Source organism: Mastigoproctus giganteus, chromosome 5 (assembly GCF_048544385.1).
Source record: "Mastigoproctus giganteus isolate SK-2022 chromosome 5, ASM4854438v1, whole genome shotgun sequence".
Classification (NCBI taxonomy): Eukaryota; Metazoa; Arthropoda; class Arachnida; order Uropygi; family Thelyphonidae; genus Mastigoproctus; species Mastigoproctus giganteus.
The window spans coordinates 219,547,944-219,574,466 of record NC_143579.1 but is presented as its reverse complement, the minus strand read 5'-3'; the positions used below and the strand labels follow the sequence as shown (position 1 = coordinate 219,574,466).

At 36.2% G+C, this 26,523-nt stretch overlaps 1 protein-coding gene across 1 annotated transcript in view; it reads right to left on the bottom strand.

Annotated features, from left to right (window-relative positions):
- The window catches only part of Mt2 (tRNA (cytosine(38)-C(5))-methyltransferase), a 64,081-nt gene extending 43,435 nt beyond the window's left edge, over nt 1-20,646 (bottom strand). The window contains exons 1-3 of the mRNA XM_090374800.1: nt 20,485-20,646; nt 14,398-14,507; nt 6,087-6,163 (exon numbers count right to left, since the gene is read on the bottom strand). Of these exons, the coding sequence (XP_090230926.1) occupies nt 6,087-6,163; nt 14,398-14,507; nt 20,485-20,578 (281 nt within the window). The 5' untranslated portion in view covers nt 20,579-20,646. The remainder of the gene's footprint in view (nt 1-6,086; nt 6,164-14,397; nt 14,508-20,484) is intronic.
- Nucleotides 20,647-26,523: the final 5,877 nt, after the last annotated feature.

The following is a 26,523-nucleotide window of genomic DNA, read 5'->3' as shown; positions in this document are numbered from 1 at the left end:
TTTAAGGTTAAAAATACAGTAGACTTTTTTTTAGTCAGTTACCAGGAATGTCTGTTAACCGGAATAATTTGAAAGGCTGATTTTCCTTTTTTTTTTTTTTTTTTTTTTTTAATCAATTGTAGCATTTGAGACATGTTTATTATGTTACAAGAGTATTTCTGTCTGTTTTTTTTTTTTTTTTTTTTTTACGTTGTATATCTGGTGAAATGTTGGATTAGGACTAATGGGTTTTCTTCGAAATCATGAGTGATAGAGTTTAGTTATTCGCTTCGGTGAACTCAATTTATTACTGAATTCTTACCAGATTCGGTAAGAATACAGTAATATTGGTCCGAAGCTGTGCAATTTATTATTGTTCTCGGTTTTTTATGGTAAAATGTCAACGAAAAGAAACAGCACTGAAATGGGCAGAAAATCAGGAAGAATGCGATATAATCAAATTGATATTATTGGAACTTGAGAGATTTAACAGCAAAAAAAAAAAAAAAAAAGTCACAACAAACAAATGAACATTATTTTAAAAAATTACTTTAAATTTTTTTCCACGTAAAATTTGCAGTAAAATATCTATCCGAATATACATACATATGTAAATGTGCAAATTTTTATGTATCAGTTATTATTTTTTTAATTAAATAATTTCTTTTTTTTTCACGCTATTTGGAGTCTTTCTTTTACCTTAATACATTATAACAGAATTTATTTAATTTTACCTTACGTTCGATTATCTGGAAAATTTTGCTATCCGGATCCGGAAGAGCTCTGACATTAATTATTTCGGATAACTGACACTCTACTGTACTAAATACAAAAATACTTATTAAAAGTACTAAGTACAAAAATGCTTCATGCTGAAAAATCCATTGCTCAAAGTATGAAATATCATGTTTTGAAAGAATAACGTAATGCACTGAAGCAGAATGCCCAATCCTCAATTCTTTATGAAGCTCTGCTATAAGTCTTGTCTTGGGCTTTGGTTATTTCTGGAACATTGGCAACTCAGGGCCAGAGTGCATCATTTCTTATGGCACTCTAGTTTATGCAATTTTATTGTGTAAGTGTCTAACTGTTTTTCACATTGTGCAGGCTGAAAAACACTGAATAATTACAGTAAAAAATCTTTATTTTCAGGTCTATGAGACCTAAAAATAAAGCTTTTTTGAAGAAGGCAACCATTCCATTAACAGTGGTAGAAAATACAGGTATGCCTACAAAAATCTAATGTATAATACACATATGAAGTGTGATTACATATCATTTTATTTAAAAAAACAGTTATTAATTGCATGTACAGTTTAATACTTTGTGGCTACTACCTCAAATATAAAAATGGTCCATGGTTTCCATCACAAAGATAAAAGTGATCTGTATCTGAAAAAAACCATTTGTGAAACACTGCTCTAGGAGACAAGAATAAGGTCTGGGAACCACATGTTATGTGTACTGCTTGCTCAAATGAATTATGTGACTGGTTGTACAAAAGGAAAAAGTCAATAATATCTGCTATATCCATGATATGGAGAGAGCTAAAAGATCAAAGATGGTGAGTGTTACTTTTGTAATGTAAGATCTAACTGGATTCTCAGTGAAGAATAAGCACAATATTGTTTACCCAACCCTGGATTCAGCAATGAGACCAACCCCTCACAATGACAGTGTGCCAATTCTGGTACTTCCATGACATGGCCTAGATTCTTGAGAAGACTGAATGTGATAAAAGTGCAATTTGCAGACCTGAGAATGTTCAGCTGATCCTGAGCACACACCCAATGAAGAGACAGCAGAGCCAGAGTTGTTTACCCAAGGTAAGTTGAATGCCTCATTAGAGATCTAGCCCTATCCAAATAAAAAGCAGAACATCAACTCAAGAGTAAAGCAGAAGCACTCTGTTAAAAACATGAGTATCACATTATCAAAAAAACAACAAAAAAAAAAAAAAAAAAATTTTGGTAACATTCTTTACAGTCTGCTCTGCTCCTGCCCTGATATCAATGAAATTTTTAGAGAACTGTCACAATTACACATTACATCTGAATGGCACCTGTTAACTGACTCCTCACAGCAAATTTAAAATCTAGTCTCTTGCATAATGAGAACTTAAAGTCACCCATTCCCCAATGCCCACTCTGTTCATCTAAAGGAGACATACTATAACACAGACACTACTCAAGCAAATTAAATACAGTAATTGTCAATAATATATTTGTAATGACCTCAAAGTCACTGGTACATTGATGGGCATGCAAGGAGGGTTCACAAAATATTGTTTCCTATGCCTATGGGACAGCTATTCTACTGCAAATCATGACAACAGATGTGACTGTTCTCAAAGTATATATGAGTCAGGAACGAGTAGTGTGTAGCATGCTTCATTGGTAGATCCAATGAAGGTTTCCTTCCACCTCTCCGCATTAAACTTGGCCTAATGATGAGTGACAAGCAAGATGAATTTGAGAGGATTTCATTACTTAAGTGAGGAATGTCCAAAGATCAGTGCCATGAAAGTGAAAGGGCTTCTGCAAGATTAGAAAAATGCCTCAATACATTTAATTCTAATAATAGTTTGTGGAGTTCACAAACTTCTCGATGCATGTAAAGAAAGTGATGCTGGAAATTGCTGAAATTTCATTTCTTGAATTCGCATTTGCATTTAGACATCTTTCCTGGAAACACTGGCATGATGATTGAGGAGTGGGGAAGATAATTCCATCATCATTAAGTCAATGGAAAATCACTACCAAGGTTTTTGGAACAAATATATATTAGCAGACTATATCTGGATGTTGTACTGCACATTCCAAACAGACAGTGTACCAAAGGAAATGATCTCCAAAACATTTTTAAATTATACACATCTTTCTTACAATGGCATATTATATTATTTTTAACTGTGTGTGTAAATTGTAATTGTAACAAGTCTTATGTGCTTTGTAATGAAATCGTCTTAACTTGTACTTGAACTGATATTATCAGCAGTCATATTATGAAAGCTACACATGCTGTGAAAAAACTGAGAATATATTTGAGATCAGTGCACAAAACTGGTTTAGAAAAGTGTTTACATCTCTGATGGGGGAGGGATGGAGTTTCATTTTGTTCATCAGTGTTATTTACTGTCTAAATCCACAAATTTGCTGCCAAAGATTCTGAATAATGAATTATTGTTGAATGAAAGAAAGTGTGACCACTATGCTTGTAGCAACAAGTTCTAGCAGCAAGAAATATTTACTAGTCAAGGAAATCAAAGTGAATTGCATTTTATCCAGGAGAACTGCTCAGCACAGCTGACAACGAATGATTTGTTCCAAGAAGTCCTTTTCACAGGCAGAGAATTTATCAATTTATCGCTTTGCCTTGCAAGGATAAAGCCTTGCAGGAAAAACAATGTTTTTCCTGCATGGCTTATTTCTCTTTACACCTCTCTGCTAAGAGATGTCATGGCATACATGCCTGGCACATATTTGGATGCAACAGAACTCAGCTCAAAGTTATAACATACACTGTTTGAAAGTGCATGCAATCGAACAACGTACATGGAAATGCTATACATCTTGCCTTGTTTAAAACAACTGAATGCATTAGCCATTGCCAACATGCTTTCCATTTTCTCTAACACATCTCATGTTGAGGTGTGTATATACTTTTCATAAGCATTAGCTGAAAGTAGATAGGTACAAACTGTGCTCCAACATAAGAGATACTTAATTCTAAATTAATTTACAAAATAAAATAAAGCAGAGAGAGAGAGTTCCAGAATAACAACCATGCTAAAAACTTAAAAATGATAAAGTATGCAAAATATATACAGTTCCAGAAGTTCATTTAAAATAGCTCACACTAGTGTCTACTTTCATTAAATTGTGATTTTGTTACTGAAACCAGAACTTCTAACGTCATAGTTACCAACTTCTGACTTTCAAAAAGTTGTAAATCAAGTATTTGTAAGCAGGAGGAAATGCAACATATTTTTGCATTCCTAATGATTACATCATGTTTCCCACCACTTAAATTTAAAAATCACATCTTCATATGGTACACGAGGAAAACGTTACCTTTTTTTTTAGATTTCACAACATACAGAAAATCTTGTATATATATATATATATATATGGCTTTTAAAATTTTATGTTGTATTTCTCTAGTATCTTACTGAAAGACATTGTTAATTAGCTTTGCTATACAAGAACTATGAAATGACTGCACATAACAAAGAACAATGCTACTGTCCTGCATCTCTATTTTGTGACACAGCACCAATTTGTGGCAATTTTTAAAGAAAATAAGCAGCCCAGGGACTCACATCTGGTGAGTATGAGCATGGCACACCCAGGATCCTGAGCTAGGTATCATCATTCTTCTCTTTCTTGGTGATTCCTTTCTACTTCTCTTTCTTTCTTTCTTTCTTTCTCTCTCTCTCTCTCTCTCTCTCTCTCTCTCTCTCTCTCTCTCTCTCTCTCTCTCTCTCTCTCAGGGTAACTCGGAATTTTTTTTTTTTTTTTTTTGCTAGTGCAGCATAAGCCTTAGGCTTCCTTGCACCATATGGCTAATAATAAAGTTTTATTATTTTTGTGAAAAGGAGAAAAAGACTAAGAAAAAAAGAAGACTAAGTTTTTGCAAAAAAGACAGAGAAACTCTGTCACCAGCTATATTAGAGTCGGCCAGAGAAGAATCAAATCGAGTAAAAAAAAAAAGATTCTCCAATATAAATTCAGAGAGTTGGCAGCTATGTAATGCATTCAGCAAAGAGCATGGTTATATATACAAGTAAACAATAATAATAATAATAATGAAACAACACTTCACTGCATAGGGGTGAAACATTTAGTTATCACTAATATGTAAACATTACATATGCCCTATCTTAGAGACTTCGTCAATAGATGAGGACAGATGAAGTCCCCAAGATAGAAGTACAGATGTCCACTCCTACAGCAAACCAGCAGTCATTTAAGTGCCTGAGAAGTGGCTTTATGCCACCAAATAAAACAAAAGTTGAGGAATGCATGACTTTGAAATGGTAATATATCACTTTATAAAATAAATAGAAAATTATAAATGCTGAGATTGCTCAACAGAAATAAACATTCTTCCTTCAATACTCAATTTGAGAGCTATTTTAAATTTTCTTTATTTTATGATTTGTATAAAGAAGAAAAAGAAGCATAAGCTCATTAAAATTATTACTATTATTATTACCATATAATTTAATTGATGGAGACTAATAAATATTATACAGTATTTTAATATTATTATTTTATTATCATCACTATAAAAATTCTCAATATACAAAAATAATATCAACCAATAAGTACTTATAACAAATAATAAACATAAAGAATGCCATGGCTGATCAGAGCATTGAAAATCATAACTATATGCCAGCAATAATGGAATTCATTCATATTGCAGCATTATGGTCAAAGGTCTGTGCTAAGTTATTATAACTGGCAGCGAATGTCATGTCTAGTAAACAAAGAAACAAATTTCAAATAAGCCAAGGGCTGCTGCAAACAGTTAACCAAGGACTTCATCATCCGATTTCTGAGACAACACTGCAAACAGAATTACACACCATGAATATCTGCCCCCCCCCCCAAAAAAGACCATGGTTAATAGATGTACATAAAAAATTATGGCTATTATGGGCTAAAAGGCATAAAAACCATACTGCTGATGATCAGGAAGCTATGATGTAGCCTAACAAATCCAAATTTTGCCTATACTCTAAAGATGGCAACCAAATTACTATGGTCACAAAACTTTTGGAATTATTACTATGGGATCCGGAAATTCATATACCTTAGGAACTTGTACGTTTCTTATATTTGACCAACAGTACAGATAGTGTGATGTGTGCATTTTCAGGATGTACTTTCATTACTCACTGTTGTATGGCTTTAGCAATCACCCACTTCGCCTCACTCCTACAAAATCAGATTAGCTAAAACTAACTCTGCTTTGGCAGTTCAGATGCCTGTTGATCGGTTGATGTTTTCCTTGAAACAATGACTATATTCTCTTGTATGATTAATTCTAATTAATTAACTCCAGTAACACATTTTAATCAGTTGAACTGAGTACAATACCTTGTGAAGGGCTGACAGGGTGGACTCATAGTAATAATATCAGGCTTTAATTTCTCAATCTGTCTTGTAGTCAAAGACTAAAAAAGGAATATTTTGATTACTTGACATGAATTGACACGTGACCAACTTGTAAAAATTTTCAGAAGTAATAAGAGCTGTTCAACTGAAAAAAGACAAACAAGCAAAAGAATTTATTTACTTAAATGAAATCACCATAGATATAAGCACATGCTCGAAATGTTTTAGTAGGAGGCCAATATGTTTTACATAAAATGACAATGGCTGTTGCCAAATGAATCCATTGATTGTTCATTTTATCTACATCATCTGACTGGAACTATTGTTCTCTTGTTGCCTTCTTAATATGAAAATGTCACTAGAAGGTAAAATGAGATTATAGAAAAGATGTTCTAATGCTTTCCAATCATAGTGGTTTAGGGAATCCTGCATAGGGACTGAGTGTTATCATGCAACAGGACAAATTTCTCATTCAAAAGGCTATATATCTGGACTTTATTGCCTGCCATAAAGATGTGAATGTGCTGCAATATGTGACCACTATTTTATCATGCTAAAGAAACTTGTCAATAGCAGCCCATGTGGTCAATCAAAAAGAAGAAAAAAATGGTAAATTTTTTCTCAACAAGGCATGAACTAGGAAGGAGGTGTTCCATGAATCTTACCATATATTCCAGCTCATATCAACCTTTGAAACACTAAAGAATCATCTAAAATTTTAAGTACACTTATAATTCTGAGTGTAAAATCCTAAACACGAATTATAGGCACATGCTCAGGATTAGAGAGACACAAATTAATACCAATATATTTAAAATTTTATATATACATAAAATAAATTGGTATATATATAAAACAAAAGTTGGGGAATGACTGTGTGTGTATATATATATATACACATATATATATCATCATCATCAGCCATTTTCAATCCATTGCAGGATGAAGGCCTCTCCAGAAACTTTCCAGTTCCTTCTGTTTTGGGCACTGGCCATCCATTTACTACCCACAAACTCATGCATTTCATCTATCCATCTCCGCCTTTGTCCTCCAGGTTTTCTTTTAGCTCCTCTTGGATACTGTTCTGTTATTTTCTTAGTCCATCTGTCATCATGTCTTCGAGCTATGTGTCCTCCCAAGACCATTTTAGTTCTTTAGTTTTGATAAGAATGTCCTTTACTTGAGTTTGCTGGCTAATCCATGTTTCTCTTCTTATCTAACAGTCTGATTCCCAATATAATTCGTTCCATTCTTCGCTGTGTAGTTCTCAGCTTCTCTTCTATTCTTTTGGTGAGTGCCCAAGTTTCACTTCCATAAGTCATGGTGGGGAGTATACATTGGTTCATTATTTTACGTTTCAGACAAACTGGGATATTGCTCTTCAGTATGTGACTATATTTCCTGAATGCTATCCATCCAAAATTTATTCTTCTCTTGACTTCCAGCCATTTATTATTCTTACAGCTAATAACTTGTCCCAGATAAGTATATGACTCCACCTTTTCAATTACTGCTCCTTCAATCATTATTTCTCTTTCTGTGGTATACTTGTTCATCATTACTTTTGTTTTAGCCATATTCATCTTTAGTCCAAAATCCTTACTAACCGTGCATAACTGATTAAGATTTTCCTCTAATTCTTTGGGATCGTGGCTTATGACCACAATGTCATCTGCAAATCGTAAATGGTTTAGGTACTCTCCGTTCAAACTGACTCCTTTCTGCAACCAGTCTAATCTTCTGAAAGCTTCCTCAAGGGCAGCAGTAAACAGCTTCGGAGATATTGTGTCTCCTTGTCGAACTCCTTTCTCAATTTTAAATTTCCTACTGTCTTTGTCTAGTCTAATAAAGGAGGTAGCACTCTCATATATTTTCTTCAAAATCATAATATATGGGGTATCTATGCCTTGTCTTTCAGGTGCCCGAAACATTGCCTTATGCTGTATGGAATCAAATGCCTTTTCATATTTCATAATCCACAAATGCCAGACATAATGGTGTTTTATATTCATTTGCTTTCTCCATTAGCTGTGATATTACGTGAAGGTGATCCATAGTTGAGAATCCTGTCCTAAAGCCAGCTTGCTCTTTCGGTTGATTCTCATCAAGTATTCTTTCTAATCTGTTAGTAATGACCCTTGTAAACAACTTGTAGATGTGGGATAACAAGCTAATTGGTCTATAATTTCCAATTTCTGATTTATCTCCTTTCTTATGCAGCAAAACTATGATTGCATTATTCCACTGCTTAGGTGTCACACCTTTTCTAATGCACTTTGTGAAGAGCCTTGCCAGTTTTTGTGTTATGTCTCTTCCTCCCAATTTTAACAACTCTACAGTAACTTCATCTTCCCCCGGGGCTTTCTGATTCTTCATTTTCTTCAATGCATGTTCCACTTCATCAGGAAGAATATCGGGTATGTCGTATGTGTTGCTACTTTGCAATCCATCTTCCCCACTGCTGGCATCATTCCCCTGCTCCTTGTATAATTCTCTATAGTAGTCTTCTGCTATTTGAATTATGCCTTCTCTGCTGCTTATAAGTACACCATCGCTATTCTTCAGTTTCAGTATCATTTGTCTTTCTGTATTACTGCTCTTGGCTGCTGATTTAAATCCTTTGTTTTCCCTTAATGCTTGTTCTACTTTTCTTGTGTTAAATCTTCTTATGTCTTCTCTGAGTCTCTTTCTAATGGCTTTGCATAACTCAGTATACTCAATTTTCTCCCTGTCAGTGTTTTTCTTGCTTTTCATTTGTCATCTTTGGTTCATCATGACAAGTGTTTCTTGACTAATTTTTTCTTCTTTGGATTTCTTTTTCCCTATAGGTTTCTTGGGCTTTATCACTTTCAGAAAGTTGTAATATTCCTCGTCGATATCTTGGTCCAGAGCAGTCTGCAGAAGCTCAAACTTGTTCTTAAGTTCCAGTACATACTGCTTTTTCTCCTCTTCTGTTATCTCAAAGACCTTTGTATTATTTACTTGAGTCAGTTTTTTCCTTTCCTTTCCTACATCTATATCAAGTGTACATCTTACCATTCTGTGATCACTTCCAACATTTACCTTATTCAGGACAGTAACATCATTCACAATATATATTCTGTTAGTGAGGATGAAGTCGATTTCATTAGTAGTTAATCCATTTGGACTCTTCCATGGCCACTTTATGTTCACCCTTTTCTTGAAAAAAGTGTTCATTACTGACAGTCCTTGAGATTCTGCAAATTCCACAAGTCTTTCACATCTTTCATTTCTTTCACCAATTTCAAAATTTCCTATAGTTCTCCTTTCTGCACTGTTTTGTCTTTTTCCAACCTTAGCATTGAAGTCCCCCATAATAATAGTGTAGTGGATTTTCTGCTCATCTAGAAGACTCTCAATTTCGGTGTACATTTCTTTGACCTCTTCATTATCATCATGGCTCGATGTTGGTGCATAAATCATTATAATCTTTAGCTTGTACCTCTTAGAAATCTTGAGTATTAGTCTTGACACCTTTGGTGATGTACTTTTGAATTCCAAAATGTTGTTTTTAAAATCTTTATGGACCAGAAATCCAACTCCACCTTCACTCCTTTCACTGTTTCCATTGGTGTACAGCAGATTTTCACTTGATAAACTTATAAGTGATTCATTTCTTCTTTCAGCCAAACCGATGATATTCCAATTCACATTTTCTAATTCCTTTTCCAGCTCTAATATCCTGTCTTCACCAATGAGTGATCTTAAGTTGTAACAGGCCAAGTTCAGTTTCCGTGCATGGCAGCCTGGTCGTACCCAGAGATTCTTAGCACCCTCTGCTTCCACTCTGGTCCTCTCGCTGCTGTAAGAGGGAGAGTGAAAGCTGCTGGGGACCAAGGGCCATTTGTTTTGTCGTGCTGTCATATGCTGGAGGGTTTGGTCTTTTCCTCTTCACGCCTTTAGCATGGTGGTTATTTTAGCACATACAGTTTACCCAACAGCTAACCACCTCATCCTACCTTTAGCATGTTAACTGCCAAGCTAGTTTAAGAAAAAAATTCCCCAGTCGCCAAAAAATATTTGGCAAATAATTTGATTAGTAATTCTAAAATAAATATTGTAATGTCAGTGTTGTCGTTTTTTCGCTTAAAATATCAAAAAAAAAGTCTTTTTTGTTACTTTACTTTATTTCTTGAGAAGCCATATCAGCCACATACGTGTGACGCTATTACGGTATACATATGAAGGTCATTTGTGATTAGTTTATTGCACGCGTGGCAAGCGCTGCAATAAAACTAATTACGTTAAAATAAACTCTCATACATCACAATAAGTTTGTCAGTATTGTTAGAGATTTTGTGAAAACAAGTTCGTTAGCACGCTGTATTATCCATCATATTGTGTTGTGTTTTTCCGAAAGTTTGTACAAGTGTGTTTGTAAAAAAAAAAATCTAAAAAGGAATGGCTAAAAGAAAATTACTAAAATAAGAGGAACTGAGAGAAACTGCTGGAATTTACAATTAAGCAGAGTTAAACTTCTCACAGACACACCGCTGTCAAGTTTTTTCAGAAGTTAAACTTTATCTGTTATCGACAATGTACGGTGTTTGCGCTTTACACCATGAGAGGCACTTCGTTTATGCATTGGATCCATGGCTGGGGCTAAATGTGAGCAGGTTAAAATAATAAATGCAGAAAAACAAGCGGAAATGGCTTGCCAGTGTTTACAAGTTCGCACAAACAGCTGATGCTGCAACCAACACCACCAAAACAGTAGCAGCAGGTTGGTGCGCCGACTTGGGAAATTTGAAATTACGGCCAGAATAGTGATGGTCGACCTGCATATAAATATACAAAAAATTAAAAAGAGAAAGTTCAAAAACTTCTATATGTTAGGAACATAGTAGTGGGATATCCATTTAATATTATATAGAGTGGATGGAAAGTCCCCAAAATTTACGTATAAACATTTTTATATATATATACACAAGGTGGTACCCAAAAGTTCCCTAAATGTATTTATAAAATAAATTAGACTCGCCCTGGCTCTTATTCGCCACTGTCACCTTCGAAGTAGTCCCCTTGAGAGCGTAAATACCATCCCAGCACTTCTCCCATGATTTGAATGCATCCTGAAAGTTCTTCTTTGTCGTAGTGTTCAGCACCGCCTGCGATTCAGTTTGGATATCCTCTACACTGTCAAATCTTCAACCCTTCAGCTTGATTTTCATGCTTGGGAAGAGGAAGAAGTTGCAGGGAGCTAAGTCTGGCAAATAAGAGGCATGGGGGGGGTCGATTGTCATGCTGTTGGATGCCAAAAACTACAGCAAGAGATGTGTAGGCCGGCGTGCTGTCATGAAGAAGGACCCAGTTCTTTGTGCTCCACTTCTCTGGATATTTCCTCCTGATGGATTCCCTTAATCACCTCAGGACGTCACAGTAGAACTTTGGGTTGACTTTTGTGACATTTTCCTGGGTGGTGCTTGATGTGGATGCCCAGAGCAATTGTCGCCATCAACTGACATTTAACCATTTTTAAAATGGTTAAACCAGTAGCAGGTCTGCAACTGGCCTAAAGCATTGTCACCAAAAGCTTGTTTCAACTTCTTATGGGTTTCTGCTGCTGTATCGTTAAGAAGGAAACAAAACTTGATGCAAGCATGTTGCTCTCTCACATCAGCCATCGCAAACTACGCAAAACACACCGCCAAAGAACTGTGCATAAATATTCAATGACTCTATCCAGCCTGCGCCATGTGACACACTGATTCACAAAGGTTGCATGCAGTGTTACCTAGCACCACAAATCCGTACTAGACGTAGTTCCTGTGCAACATTCAAATTTCGGGAACATTTGGGTAGCACCTCGTATATTATATTTATTTAGTACTTATAACGGGTATATATTCATTTTAAAAGCGAGATATGGGGAGCAGTATTCCCCCCAGTATGCCTTTGTATAAAAGTTAGAACTGTGATCCACTTAACATAGGATGATAAAGAAAAGTTTATTTCATACTTTTCCACGCATTCTATGGATTGTAAACTTTGCCAGTAACACACATGCCAGGTTTTGGGAAAACTGCCTTATTCACTTTACAGGTGAATATCAATAGGCATGCCTTAAAAATACTATGAAACACTGAATCAAGTTACTGGGTGAACTAAAACTGTGTTGATAAACTTAAAATAGCCTCTGCTAAAAAGATAGTAAGTCCAGGCATGTACAGCTAACCTATAACCATAAAATTAGAAAATCTGAAGATTTAAAATTTTAGTTTGATGGAATACAGTCAGTCCTCGTATAACACGTGTTTACACTACACGAATTCGATCATACACGATTTATAAATAGGGGAACGATATCTTATATAACACGAACCGAATTCGCTTATGCACGATTCGCCTTTGTGTTTACAAGAAATGGCAGTCGAACGCGGAATCACCCCCAACTGAACGCAACACGATAGGAATGAAAAGAAGATTCTGAAAATGTATTTATGTTTTTTTATATTGAAGGGGAAACACATTTCACCACAATAACGTAAAAACCAACACAATTCCAGCTATCGGTATAATCGCAAATGCAATTAGATCGAATTTACTACCAGTTTATAACAGATTCCACTAGCAGAAACGCAACTGGAAATTGTTTTATGGTAGTAACCCCTAGAAATGTGCTTTAGTAAAATGTGAGGTGTTAAGTGTATCTCTGCCTTTACGGTGTTGTTTATTCAGTTGCTACACGCGCACAGCTTTGTTTATGTGTATCAAGCTTGCCTCCTCGTTTTGTAATTGTGTTTTATTCCCTAAAAATGAGTAAAATACTTAAAAGGTGTGAAAAGGAAGTGTCCTGGTGAAGACACTGCAGATTCAGAGAGAAAAAGAAAAGCAATATCAATAAACAGAGGCGGACTGGGTCAAAATTTCTTACCCAGGAAAATATATAGTGGTCTCATACTATGGTTTATGGCCAAAATCACACCGGCCCACCGGGGTTTCCCCGGTAAGGCTTATGGCCAGTCCGCCTCTGTCGAAAGAGAAAAAATATGAAATTGTGAAATGCTTTGAGCGAAATGAAAGACCATGTGAAATTGCACGTGCTACAGACCTAAATGAGGCAACGCCGAGAATTACAAAGAATGCAGAGAAAATAAAAACAACTTTCATAGCAGGAACAACTCAAAGTGTAATTAAAATCCATTAGATTAAGACACAAAGAATTGGAAGAGATGGAACGGCTGTCATCTGTTTGGATAGAAAATCAAACAAAAAACAAGTTTGCTTACGATGCTTACGATAGAAGCAAAAGCATTAGCAATATTTTATTACGTAATAGTCGTACTAAAATACGTATTTTATTCAAAAAAAATACTTACGTATTTTTTATTATTTTATTTTTTATTATTTATTATATTATAATAAAATATAATATAATAATAAAAAATATTATAAAAAGTATAATATTATTTTTTATTACGTATTTTAATCATTATAAAATACGTCAGTATTTTATTTATTGTGTTTGGTAATTTTTTGGTTACCAATGTGTGTTCAATCTTGGGTGGTCGGCACCTAACCCTATTTTTCCCATAGGGCCTGTTGTTTATATTGCACGATTTTGCATTGCACGAGGGTTTCTAAGAACACAACTATCGTGCTATACGAGGACTGACTATTTGGTGGCAAGAAAACTTTTTAACCAGCATGTGCCAAACTGACTAATACTGAGCTGGAACAAAGTAATAAACATTAGCAAACAAGCCTTGAGCTTCAGGTTGCATATCACTATATATTTTTTTATTAACAATCGACAATAATATAAAATATAGTAGCTTTCAGGGCGAGGTGTCCCTTCTTCAGCTAAAACAGTGAATGGTGTGCTGCATGTATACATATACGTTAAATTAATATGATAATAGGAGTTGACTGGGAGTAATAAACATTATTTCAAACATTGTCTTAATCAAAATAATCAGAATCCAGGGAAACATTTCAAATTCTAATTGAACTCCCAAAGAAGTTAAACACAGAATTTCAGGAAAAATCTTAGCACATAGTATGCCCTGAATGATACGATGCCTCCCTTAATAAGGAAAATATCCAGTTTCTTCTTGTGTTCATTACCATAACTGATCCAGTTTATACATCCCTGGCCTAAGTTTCATGTATTTATTATTAGTGAAAAAAAAAATTGAAAATGCTAGTAAGATGAAAATTTAGCATTGTTCTTAAGAAAAACAGTAACTTTTCATCTAATTTATATATCAAGTTTTATTTAAAAATGGTTCATTCAGACTGCTACTGTTTTAGATTACTATTATGTTCTTACTTGAATGTTTCGTTGTAACTGTACTTCTCTCCCAAAATTATGACAATATATTTGATTAGCTGTTGTATTTATATCCATGGCACCTATCACTTCATGTGCAATTCCTGCAACTATATAAAACAAGTACAGTTAAAACAAATAAATACTTTTAAATATACTGAAATATGTTTTTTTATATATATATATTTTGTATTTAAAGTTAAAAAAAAACTCCAATTTTCTTTTAGCTAAAAATTAATTTAAATTTTATTGTGTATTTATCCAAATAACATTTTACTTATTATTCTTACATAAAAGCCAAAAAAAAAAAATTAAATTAAAAACTACCCAATTACCTCCTCACGTAATTACCTATCGTGCTAATCTTTGCATTTTCCCATTTCACATATACTCAAGCTGTCAGCCTTAACCACACATGGAGACAACTTATTCAAGTAATGAAACTCTCAGTTAAAAGAAAACTTCCTATAATCCACCCACTATGAATTTAAGACCCATGATCCTGGAATGTATAACCGAAATTTTCACCCTCATTCATTTTAAACTGTCCTCTAAAAGCCTTATAGGCAACAGTTAGGTCCCCTCTCTAAAATGACTAGATACCAAACTACAGCCCACACAAAGTCATTCCTTATACAGATGTCCTTTTGTCAATCAAGAAACTCGGTCTTTTTTTTTTTAAATTTTCCACATATTTGTACACAGTACTCCAAATGGAGTCTTACAATTGCCTGTATAATAGGATTATGACCTTATCTCTACAACCAAATGATTGATAAATCATTAAAACGACAGTTGGTCCCTCTTTGCAGTTATTGTAACCCCCAAAGCCCTTTCTTCATCTACTTTTTAATTCAAAAACACCCAAGTGCATGTTATTTTGGGGTTGTTATTCCCTTGGTATAAGACATAGCATTTTGCTGCATTAATCATGAATCAGTCGTGTGGGATCAATATTTCAGCAATCTTTGCTTCATCTACTCTGTCCACACAGATAAAACTCCTAATAGCTCTGACCTAGATAAAACATCAGTAGGAAGATGCTGTTTTTAATATAAGTTGTCTACATATTTAATAACTAACAATGTGAAATTTCATTCCAGTAGGCGATCATACACCACAGGTGGAGCTTGGAATCTGAGGAAGGACACTATTGTTGACAAAGTGGAGTATTGAGCAGTGATCAAGTTCCTACATTTGCAGGGCAAGAAAGCTCAGGATATTGACAAATAAATGAAAGCTATGTATGGGCAGAATCATCCATCCTATGACACTGTAAACAAGTGGAAACAGGAAAAAGTTCCAATGCAGTCACACAAGTGTCTTTGACGAACCAAGAGAAGGAAGGCCATCAACTTCCACAGACAGTGAGACAGTTGCAAAGGTTGAGCAGCTGGTGCTGAGTGACAGACGTGTGACAATTCATTTCTTCACAAATGCAATGGGAATTAGTTATGGGTCTGCCACAGCATTTTACATGACTGCACATGTCTAAGGTCTCCGCATGATGGGTTCCAAGATTGCTGACGCCTTTGCAGAAGAAATGTCAAATGCAATGTTCTCGCCAACTGTTGGATTTGTGTAATGCAGATTTTGAGAACTTTTTTTATCGGTTGGTGACAAATGCTGGGTGTACCAGTATGATCCGGAGACTAAAGACATGTCAAAGCAGTGGAAGCACACCTCCTCCCCACCTCCCAAAACAGCAAAGACCACTCCATCTGCAAAGAAGGTGATGTTGTCCGTGTTTAGGGATAGAAAAGGGGGTTATCCTGACAGATTACCTACCTCGTGGTAATCTGTCAGGTAAGTGTCCACTTACCTCAGGTAAGTGTCCACACTTACCAGAGAATACTACAGAAGTCTTCTGAAAAAGTTATGCAATGCTTTGAAGGTGAAAAGGTGTGGAATGTTAACCAAAGATATCTGTCTTCTGTCAGACAATGCACTGGCTCACAAGGTCGTTGCCACCACCAATTTTATTTCCCAGTGCAGCTCTAAATTACTGCAGCACCCACCCTATTCTCCTGACCTAGCACCATCAGACTTCTTGTTTCAAAAAATGAAGAAACCATTGCATGGAGACGGCTTTGATTTATCTCAGGAAGTCATCAATGAAGTGGAATTGTGGTGTGGACTTCTATGATCAAGGCATTAACAACTAATCCATAGATGGGAGAAATGTTACTATACACAGAGAGTGCATAGAAAAGGATTAAAGTTCCTGTGAAATGTTTTTAATATAGAACACGTGGATTTTAAATAGTTGTTTCAGAAATGATTGAAAATATAGGGCGCATTAAAAAATATATATATATATTTTTTTTTTTGCTGATTTTTCAAATTTCATATACAGAGGGATTTTAAATTTTTGCACACCTACTGCAGGGTTAAAACATAGTTGGTACTTCTCTGACCATACCTAAAGTCTATCTAGAAGACATTATCTGCAAACACTGACATCAATCCCTGTATCCTTTCATTGAAGTCATTTAAGAATCTCAGAAACAATGATAGCCCAATACCAATCCATGGGGGAAACCCCACTTCTTATGTTTGTCCCAGAGAGTAATGATTATTCATAACTAACTGCCTCCTGCCCTGCAGTCATTCTGAAATCCATGTAACCATCATCCTGTGATGCCTACAGATTCCAGCTTTTATAGTAGCTTCTCATGTGGCACTGAATCAAATGTTTTGCTAAAATTAAAATAAGCAATAACAAAATTGTTTCCTACATCCATCTCAACTGAAATGTACCCTGTAAAAATAGCTAACCATGATAAACGTGATTTTCCCCTTACAAAACTGTGCTGTGTTTCTTTCACAATTCCATTTCTGTATGGATTACCCTGTATTGCACTATTGATCACTGTCTCCACGATTTTCCCTACGATTAAAGTCAGCCAAAGCAGTCAGCAATTATCTATTTTGCTCTTAGCTTTAACTTTACCTTTATGTATTGACAATAGATTGATACTTCTCCAATCCAAAAGACTCTCTTCTAAGTCCAATATGCCTTCATAATTAACTTAATGGTTTAATGTGCTCTTTCTGCATCCCTAAAAACTATAGGTATATGCCATCAATTCCAGGAACCTTACACACATTTACATTTGAGTATTTTTCTAACAAAGAGTCTTCCTAATTTCAATATTGCTAACTTCATGCTTTTCAGCTTCACTAGCACAGTGTTTCCTCACCATGAAAGGTCTTTCATCTGTAAATATCAATGCAAAATACCTGTTGAATTCATCCACAACAGCAGCTGGGTTATCTAATTTCTGCACCCATTATACAAAGGTCAGATCTCATTCATTTTCTTCTTCTTCTTCTTTGTATACATGAAAAAAATCCTTGTCCTTGTTCTTTTCTCTCTTAACCAGTGATTTCTTATAATCAGACTTGGCCAGTTTAATCTTTTCTGTGGTTCAATTACAGATCAACCTGAAGCAGGATTCAGTACTTTTCACTGCTCTACAATTTCCCATGCCATCTTTTTCTTTGCTATTAGACTAGACAGCTCTCCATTCATCCATCTTGGCATCCTCCTCATACTCTATGTATTCATGGCTTCCACAACAATTAATTTAATGGTATTCTAGAATTCTAACATATTCACCTGCCATCTGCTAACTCACCAGTTGACAGAAACCATGTAGCATCTTAAGCTGCCATAGTCTCCTTTCCCAAAATGAAACCCATTCCTGTACCTACAAATTAGAATGTGTTAGTAATTCTGCCATGATATAACAGGAGAGAGTATGCAATGTGTGCCTTATTAATCATTTTGGCTATTGAGAAACCGTGTAAGGCTAGGGGAGGTAGAATTTTACTCAGTGTGGTCTGTGACTGTTTTTACAGGGATAGGATATTATACATAAATAGAAGGGATGCAAGAATATTTGAAGACGTATGAAGGCACTGCTAGATGGATCAGAAAACTGCTAACCTGTGGTGAAAACGCAGACTAATAGATTAACTACAGCTGCAAACAAAGGTGTGGTTAATTCTTGCACTGCTTCTATTGGAACATACAGCAGTCTAAAAAGACAGGTGTCAGAGATTACAAGACATGCTGGGGGTCATCATGCAAGAAAATACATGAGTCATGTCAGGGTCATTAAAAGCAAAAACAGGTATACATATACTTGATTGTGCACTAATGCCAGGAGTACAGTCAACAATTTGAAGAATTAAGTACCAAGAGTCTTCGAAATGACTTTGCTAATGGTAGTTGCTCCCATTCTAAACGAATAAGCTAGCGTTCTGAGCGAAGATCCAGTGAAACAAAAATGTTTTAAGTACTTACAGTTTTAGTATTATTTTGACATTTCTATAGCTAGGGTTACCAGATTTAGAATTCAGAATCAAGGACAAAATAGGAAAAAAACTAAGACATTTTTAGTTTTAAAAAAGAGGGCGAAACGAGGACATTTTAAAAATTATATTTATTACTAAAAAATTACAATACATATTTATCGTTACTGCCAATCATTTTCAGTGAGTTTGGATTACAAAGTAAGTAATTATAAAATGTTGGATTCGAGAGAGACAGCAGAGATTTCTGATCTCGTCGGAGTGCCACTGAGGTCGAGAGAGAGAGACGTTTGGTAGCAAAGTCATAATTTGATTTGTGTTTGAGATAATATAGTCCACTTGCGTAATTTTGGAATAATACAGTTCACTTAATGCGACCAGTGTATTGGTTTTATTTATTCTGTTGTATTGACCAAAGGTGCAATGCACAGAATATGTAATTAAAATTCATTTTATAATGAGATGATTTTTTTTAATTACAAAAAATTAGAACATGTCCTTGGAAACAAGGACATCTGGTAACCCTACTATAGCCTTCATTTACGATGATGATGATGATAATAATATAAAATAGCATGGGTTACTATCTTTTATTTCTAAGTAAAGTTAAATTATAATTATATTATAGTATTGATTGAACTATAATTCAATTATTACGTAAATGCAGCTTTATATAAAATATATAAAAATTACAAAAATTATTATATATTTAAAACCATATAAAAGCTAAGCCTTTTATAATGACTAGTTTAGATAACAATCATAGTCATGAAGGAGTTTACATTTGCATGGGTTAATGCACATTCATCATTTATACTACCAAGGTAGTTTTAATTATATCTCATATTGTGAATACCTTCACAACAAGTTGCCGTGGTATTGCACTACCTCAAATAAGTAACGCTTCACCTATGGAGAAGACTATTATTGCTTATTCTCGGCAGATACCACCACTCAGATAGCACCATTTCAAAGCTTATTGGCTTCTCATCGGTGGGTGGGCAGGTATCCTAGAGTTGCAATAGTGACAACCCAGTTATAAAGTATAACTCTACAATATGAGAGATTCCTGATGCCGTGCAATGGTTTAGTCTAAAAGACATTTGTTCACTAAAGCCTTGGAGTATGAAGGGATTTACTTATGCATGGGTGCACATTGAAGATATTCACAATATGAGATGTGATCAAAACGATGCAAAATATATCCTGAGCTGGATATATTCATTCTTTTTCTTGGCGATTCCCTTCTCTCTCTCTCTCGGGGTAATTCAGGAAAAAACATTTTTTTTTTTTTTTTTTTTGGCTGGCGCAGCAAGGAAGCCCCGGGCTTCCTTGCATCATATGACTAATAATAAATAATAATAATAAATTTGCTACGGCAAGTAAGCGCCTATGGCTGGGCGCTTAAAAACCCAAGTTTCTAGAAGATAAAACCATGCGGCTAATCCCCTCAGAGTTCCATGGTTTTATCTAGTTCAGCCGCGTTATGTAGGAATAAGTCATGCTGCAGTAATAGCATAGATTTGTTAAAGAGAAATCTTGAACGACCAATCTGATTGGACAGTATGATGTAGTAACAATGAAACTGGATGCAAAAAAAATCACATTTTTGATGTTTTTTGCTTCTAGTACTATTTTCTTGTGGTTTCTTTCTAATAATAAATAATAATAATAAATTTGCTACGGCAAGTAAGCGCCTATGGCTGGGTCCACGTTGACCATAGTTAAATATCGATGAAAACTAATCAAATTTCCCAAATGCCTTACCAATAAATGAGTACCGCATGCCACCTATTCCACTGTAAAGTTCTAATACTCTGTAAACTTTTTTATAACTGTCTCCATAATCCACAAATTCCATTGCTACGCAAGTATAAAAAAAATCTAAAGCAATACAGAAACTAGTTTGAAAGCTCCCCACCTAAACTAGCTGACAGTACACAAACATCGAAAACGTGCTTCAAAACAGCTGCATAGCATGACATCTAACGGGAAAGGTTTTAAGAATTCAATTACAATAATTCCTCAAATAACGCGGCCTTCACATAGCACGTTTACGAAATGAAATGGCTTTTTTTTTTACGGAATATTTTTCATAAAGCTAAAATTGGGTAGTGAACTACTTCGGAGCACTCTGAAAGTTCAGTGTTTATATTTGCAGAGTTGGATGCCTAAGGAAGTAGCTTATTTAATCGTGCAAACAAAAATGATATCATATGATGATGGGGCTCACAACTGGTGAGTATGGGCTTGGCACACACCCAGGGTGCTGAGCTGGATATCATCATTCTTCTCTTTCTTGATGATACCTCTCTCTCTCTCTCTCTCTCTCTCTCTCTCTCTCTCTCTCTCTCTCTCTCTCTCTCTCTCTCAGGGTAACTCGGGAATTTTTTTTTTGCTGGTGCAGCATACGCTTCAGGCTTATGCTGCACCAGCTCTAATAATGTAGGTTAAGCGCCAAAGTAACTAAAGATACGAAGCACCACTATACACAGTTCCTAACTGCATATATCATTGTGTGAACACAGTTGGATGGAAAAGATCAGAGTTCGAATGATGTCAATGATTATGATTGATGTCAATTGATTAAACTATATTGATTCGTTATACTGATATCCGTCAATGACAGACATAGGTATAACGAATTTTAGTGAGCCTTTTCAACAATTGTGGCTGAGTTCGTCAGTCCCAGGCGAGCGAAGCATGCTGTTTTCTCGCTGAAAATCGCAATTTTCCTCCAGAAACAGGCAAATCGACCAGAGAGCATACGAAATTTACAAACATAACATGTACGTTGCATTATGGCTTATGTGCGTGTTGATGCGCCTAAAACCCAATAACAAACAAACATATATTACCCGTCGGGCTGTTGTTTGCTAAAAGTAAAAACCATGCAACTATCATCCGAGACCGATTACCTGAACCACAAAAAAACCCATAAATATTTCTCTCTCATTGATGGATTCGAATTCACCTTTTCCGCTCTGTGTGGGAAAATGGGGAATATAAACCATTATTATCCATGAGAGTAGAATTTACAGACCGACAATTTTCGTGATCAGCAAAACCATTAACGGAAATGAAAAGGAGTAGTGGGAATTACATTCTAGGCAAACTACAAAATAAAATGCAACATTTTAACTAATTTAAATAAGTAATTCTAATAATGTATATTATATGAATTAAATTTGAAGCCGCAATTAACTGGCCAGTAAGTGTTTGTGTGCAAAACTCCAATGCACTTAAAGCTATCGGACATCAGTATATTATTATTATTATTATTATTATTATTAGCCATATGGTGCAAGGAAGCCTGAGGCTTATGCTGCAGTCAAAAAAAAAAAAAAAAAAAAAAAAAAAATTTCGGAAATACCCCAAGAGATAGAGAGAGAAATAAGGGAATCACCAAGGAAGAGAAGAATGATGATATCCAGCTCAGGACCCTGGGTGTGCCAAGCCCATACTCACCAGATGTGAGCCCCTGGGGTTATGTCTATAAAGTTTGTGTATAACGCGCTCGATTTGCTTATTTACTAGACGAAAGACCCAAGTTTCTAGAAGATAAAACCATGCTTCTAATCCCCTCAGAGTTGCATGGTTTTATCTAATTCAGCCGCGTTATGTAAGAATAAGTCATGCTGCAGTAATAGCATAGATTTGTTAAAGAGAAATCTTGAAAGACCAATCTGATTGGACAGTATGATGTAGTAACAATGAAACTGGATGCAAAAAAAATCATATTTTTGATGTTTTTGCATCTATTACTATTTTCTTGTGGTTTGTTTCTACAATGAAACTGTAGTAACAATTTGACATCATATAACTAGATTTCGGAAAAGCTATTGACACATTTACACATAAAAGACTGCTGTACAAACTGGAGCAATATGACATTGGGGCAAGTTACTGCTTTGGATAAAGAGATGATTGAGTGGGAGATGAAAAAAGACTGGTTATCAATGTCCGCTGCTCTTCTTGGTCCCGTTATTAAGGGAGTTCACCAGAATTCAGTGTCTAATTTTCCAGTTGATACAAAAATTGTCAAACTGATTAATCACAGTAATCAGGGTAGGCTACAACAACAGTATCTGGAAAAATTAGGTACATTAAGACTGGCATACCTTCATCAATATCATTAATAAATATTGAAAACAACAACGGGCTGAGAAATGGCAATCAAAGGTTAACTTTTACAAATGCAAGAAGCTGCATATGGGTAGCACTACTCCCAGATTGACCAGCCAACTGTGTGGTACTACACTCAGGGTAGTGAAAATTATGTGGATGTAATTGTTCAGTCAGACATGAAATTCTCTGAGCAGTGCAGCCAGGCTGACAGAACAGTTCATTATTTATTTATTTTTTATTTTTTTTTATTATTTTATTTATTTATTTATTTATTATTTTATATTTATTTTATTTATGTATTTATTATTTTATATTTATTTTATTTATTTATTTATTATTTTATATTTATTTTATTTATTTATTTTTTATTTTTATTTTTATTTTTTTTTTGTCACTGATGTACAGAAACTTTATTAACAGAGAAAAAGAAGTGATTATCCCCTTGTCGTCATGGTTAAGGCGCATATTGAGTACTGCATACTGTTCTGGAGGCCTCACTTTAGGAAGGATGTAGATCTCCGTAGCCGAGTGGTCAATAGCGGGAGTGCAGTGGCACACGCTCTTTGAGTAGACCGAGGTTCAAGCCCCTGACTGCTAAATACAGTCGATCTGCCAACCCGCACTGGACCAGCGTGGCAGATTATGGTCCATTTCCCTCAACATGAATTGTTGAGGAGGCTTCCATCCTGCAGTGGGTTGATAATGGCTGCAATTTACTTCTTTTTTTTTTTTATATATCTTTTGGAATGGACGCAGAGAAGGGCAACCATATTGGTGGACGGAATAAAAGGTCTTATCAAGAAAAACGTAATTTCAGTAGATTGCAGCGTCTAGAGACTAGGCACCTGTGAGGTGATCTAATCGAGTTGCTTAAGGCTTATATATGGATTGAACAAGCTTAATGCTGATGAAATTCTGCCTCGTGCTCAGACTACACACATCTAGGGGCATAGCATAAATTCAAATTGAAGAATGACGGTTTCAGGATAAATATGCAGAAATTGGCGTTCAGCCAGCAGGTAGTTGATTGTTGCAATCAACTGTTATCTGGTGTAGTGGAAGTGGATAATTTCAGTTAATTCAGGGAAGAACTAGACAAACTGTTAGGGTAGACGGACACGTGATAGGATAGTGTTGTTCTCTTTGGGTGTTTTTTTTTTTTTTTTTTTTTTCTGGCTGATGTTGTATGAACTTTCTTTCGTGCATCATTTGCCAATATTAATACTAATACGACATACAATGTGTCTGTGCGTGCATACATGATTTTATGTGTTATTCATACATATATCAACGAAGGCAATAGCTGAAGCATTTAAATATGCAGATGATACACTAACCATTTTAGATGAAAGCAATGCTAGTGCGAAAGCAGTTTAAAATTAGCATAAAATTTATTAAGCTAACCGATGAGTCAAAACATTATGCCCACCTACCTAATATGATGTTGGTCCTCCACGCGCAGCCAAAACAGCTCGTATTCGGCGAGGAATGAACGCTACAAGATTTTTAAATGTGTATTGCGGTATCTGGTACCAACACGTAACCAGCAGATCCTTTAACTCCTGTAAGGTCCGTGGTTGAGACGCCGCAGATCGGAGTTGCTGTTCCAACACAAACCGCAGATGCTCGATGGGATTGATGTCTGGGGAATTTGGAAGCCAGGGCAATACCTGGAAGTCTTCCTCATGTTCCGCGAACCAGTCTCGAACAATACGGGCGGTGTTGCATGGCGCATTATCCTGCTGAAAGACAGCACCGCCAAAGAAGAAGACCGTTGCCATGAAAAGGTATACCTTGGCAGCAGTGATTTTTAGGGACATGGACATGTGTTTTTGTAATAGGCGGCTCCTTGAACGTCAGTTCATCTCTGCCGGGTATTTCTAGGAAGAACAGTATCACTAAAAATGGGCCAGATATGTGTGTGACAGAGGTTTGTGTGTATTATGTGAGTGTTCTGGCTACCAAGAAGCATCAATCACCAGGACAGATGATTCCGGGTACTCGTCCACACCACGGGAAGGTGGGCCAGTCCAGTGCTCGTGATGTCTCAATTCGAGACTCTGACCCACCTGATGTTGCCAAAAGGTGGACCAGATTCCTCTGGGAGCCCATTCCGGAGAAAAGAGAGAGAGAGAGAGAGAGAGAGAGAGAGAGAGAGGGGGAGAGAGAGAGAGAGAGAGAGAGAGAGAGAGAGGGAGAGAGAGAGAGAGAGAGAGAGAGAGAGAGAGAGAGAGAGAGAGAGAGAGAGAGAGAGAGAGAGAGAGAGGTTCCCCTGGTGTATTAAAAAAAAAGAAAAAAGAAAAAAAAAGAGGTTCCCGTGGCATATTAAAGGAAGTTCCAGTGGTGTATTAAAGGAGATTCCCGTGGCGTATTAAAAGATAGAGAGAAAAAGAGAGATTCTCTCTCCCCGCCCTCTTTTTTAATACGCCACGAACTGAAAAAAAAAGTTGAGATTTATTCATCTACAGCAAAATCTATTGTTTTATAAGCTGGTGAGGACACAGACAGACAGACAGACAGACAGTTCGGCATAAACATCAATGTTTAGGGAGGTGGCCGACGTCATAGTACCCAGCACATGGATGACTGGACCCAGGGTATCCCAGCAGAACATTGTCCAAAGCATGACACCGCCGCCACCCCGCTTGTTTTCGTCCAAAGGTGCATACAGGAGCCATCATTCCCCCAAGTAAACCACACACACACACACACACACACACACACACACACACACACACACACACACACACACACACACACACACACACACACACACCCACCCGGCCGTCCACAAAGTGCAACAGGATTCATCGGACCAGATGACTTTTTTCCAATCACTCAAGGTCCAGTTTCGATGCTCGCGAGCCCTATGGCTCAATATTTAACCGTACAACACCAGCGTCCTGAAGGTACTCCAAATAAATGCACAACGGGCAATAGCAGTAGTTGAACAGCTAAGAATAAAAGCAGATTAAGACAACTTCGATATTTTGATCTTACAGGAGTCGTACACCTATGCAAATCAGGTCGGGAGTACCCCTTCACCTATAAAATTACTAACGTTTATGAAGAGGCCCCCTGGGCTGCAATAACAACTGGGAACACTGACATAACTGTCACCAAACTCCCCCATTTATGCACAGCCTGGGCAGCGTGTGCCCACATCATCAGCTCCTTGGGAAGTTTTTATATAGCCTCATTATACTGCAGGCCCAGGGTGAATATACTTCCATACACAAGGTATCTGGAAATCGTCCTCGCAACTCTCCCAAATGAGAAGATCATCATCGGTGCTGACGCCACCTTCAGGTCGCCTGCCTGGTTCAGAACTACTGCTGACAGGCATGGCTGTAGGAACAGCCAAAAACTTGAAGATCATCTTGCAAATTCCCAGCTTACCGTTCTAATCAGGCCGAACAACCTTCCCACCTTTTGTAATACCCTGTGGGAATTCACAATTCATGTCACGTTGGCTACGAGAAACATATCAAATTTCATCGTGGGCTGACGGTTAAGGCTTCCTGGACCACTCAAACCACAGGGCAATAACATGCCAAATAACAAGATCCTTGGATAGAATCTCAACTCCAAGATTCACATCTCAAAGTTATGCCATCTACAGAGAAAAATTGGACCTTTTCGCGGAGAAGCTTCGCTCATTAGCCCAGCAGTTGCAAG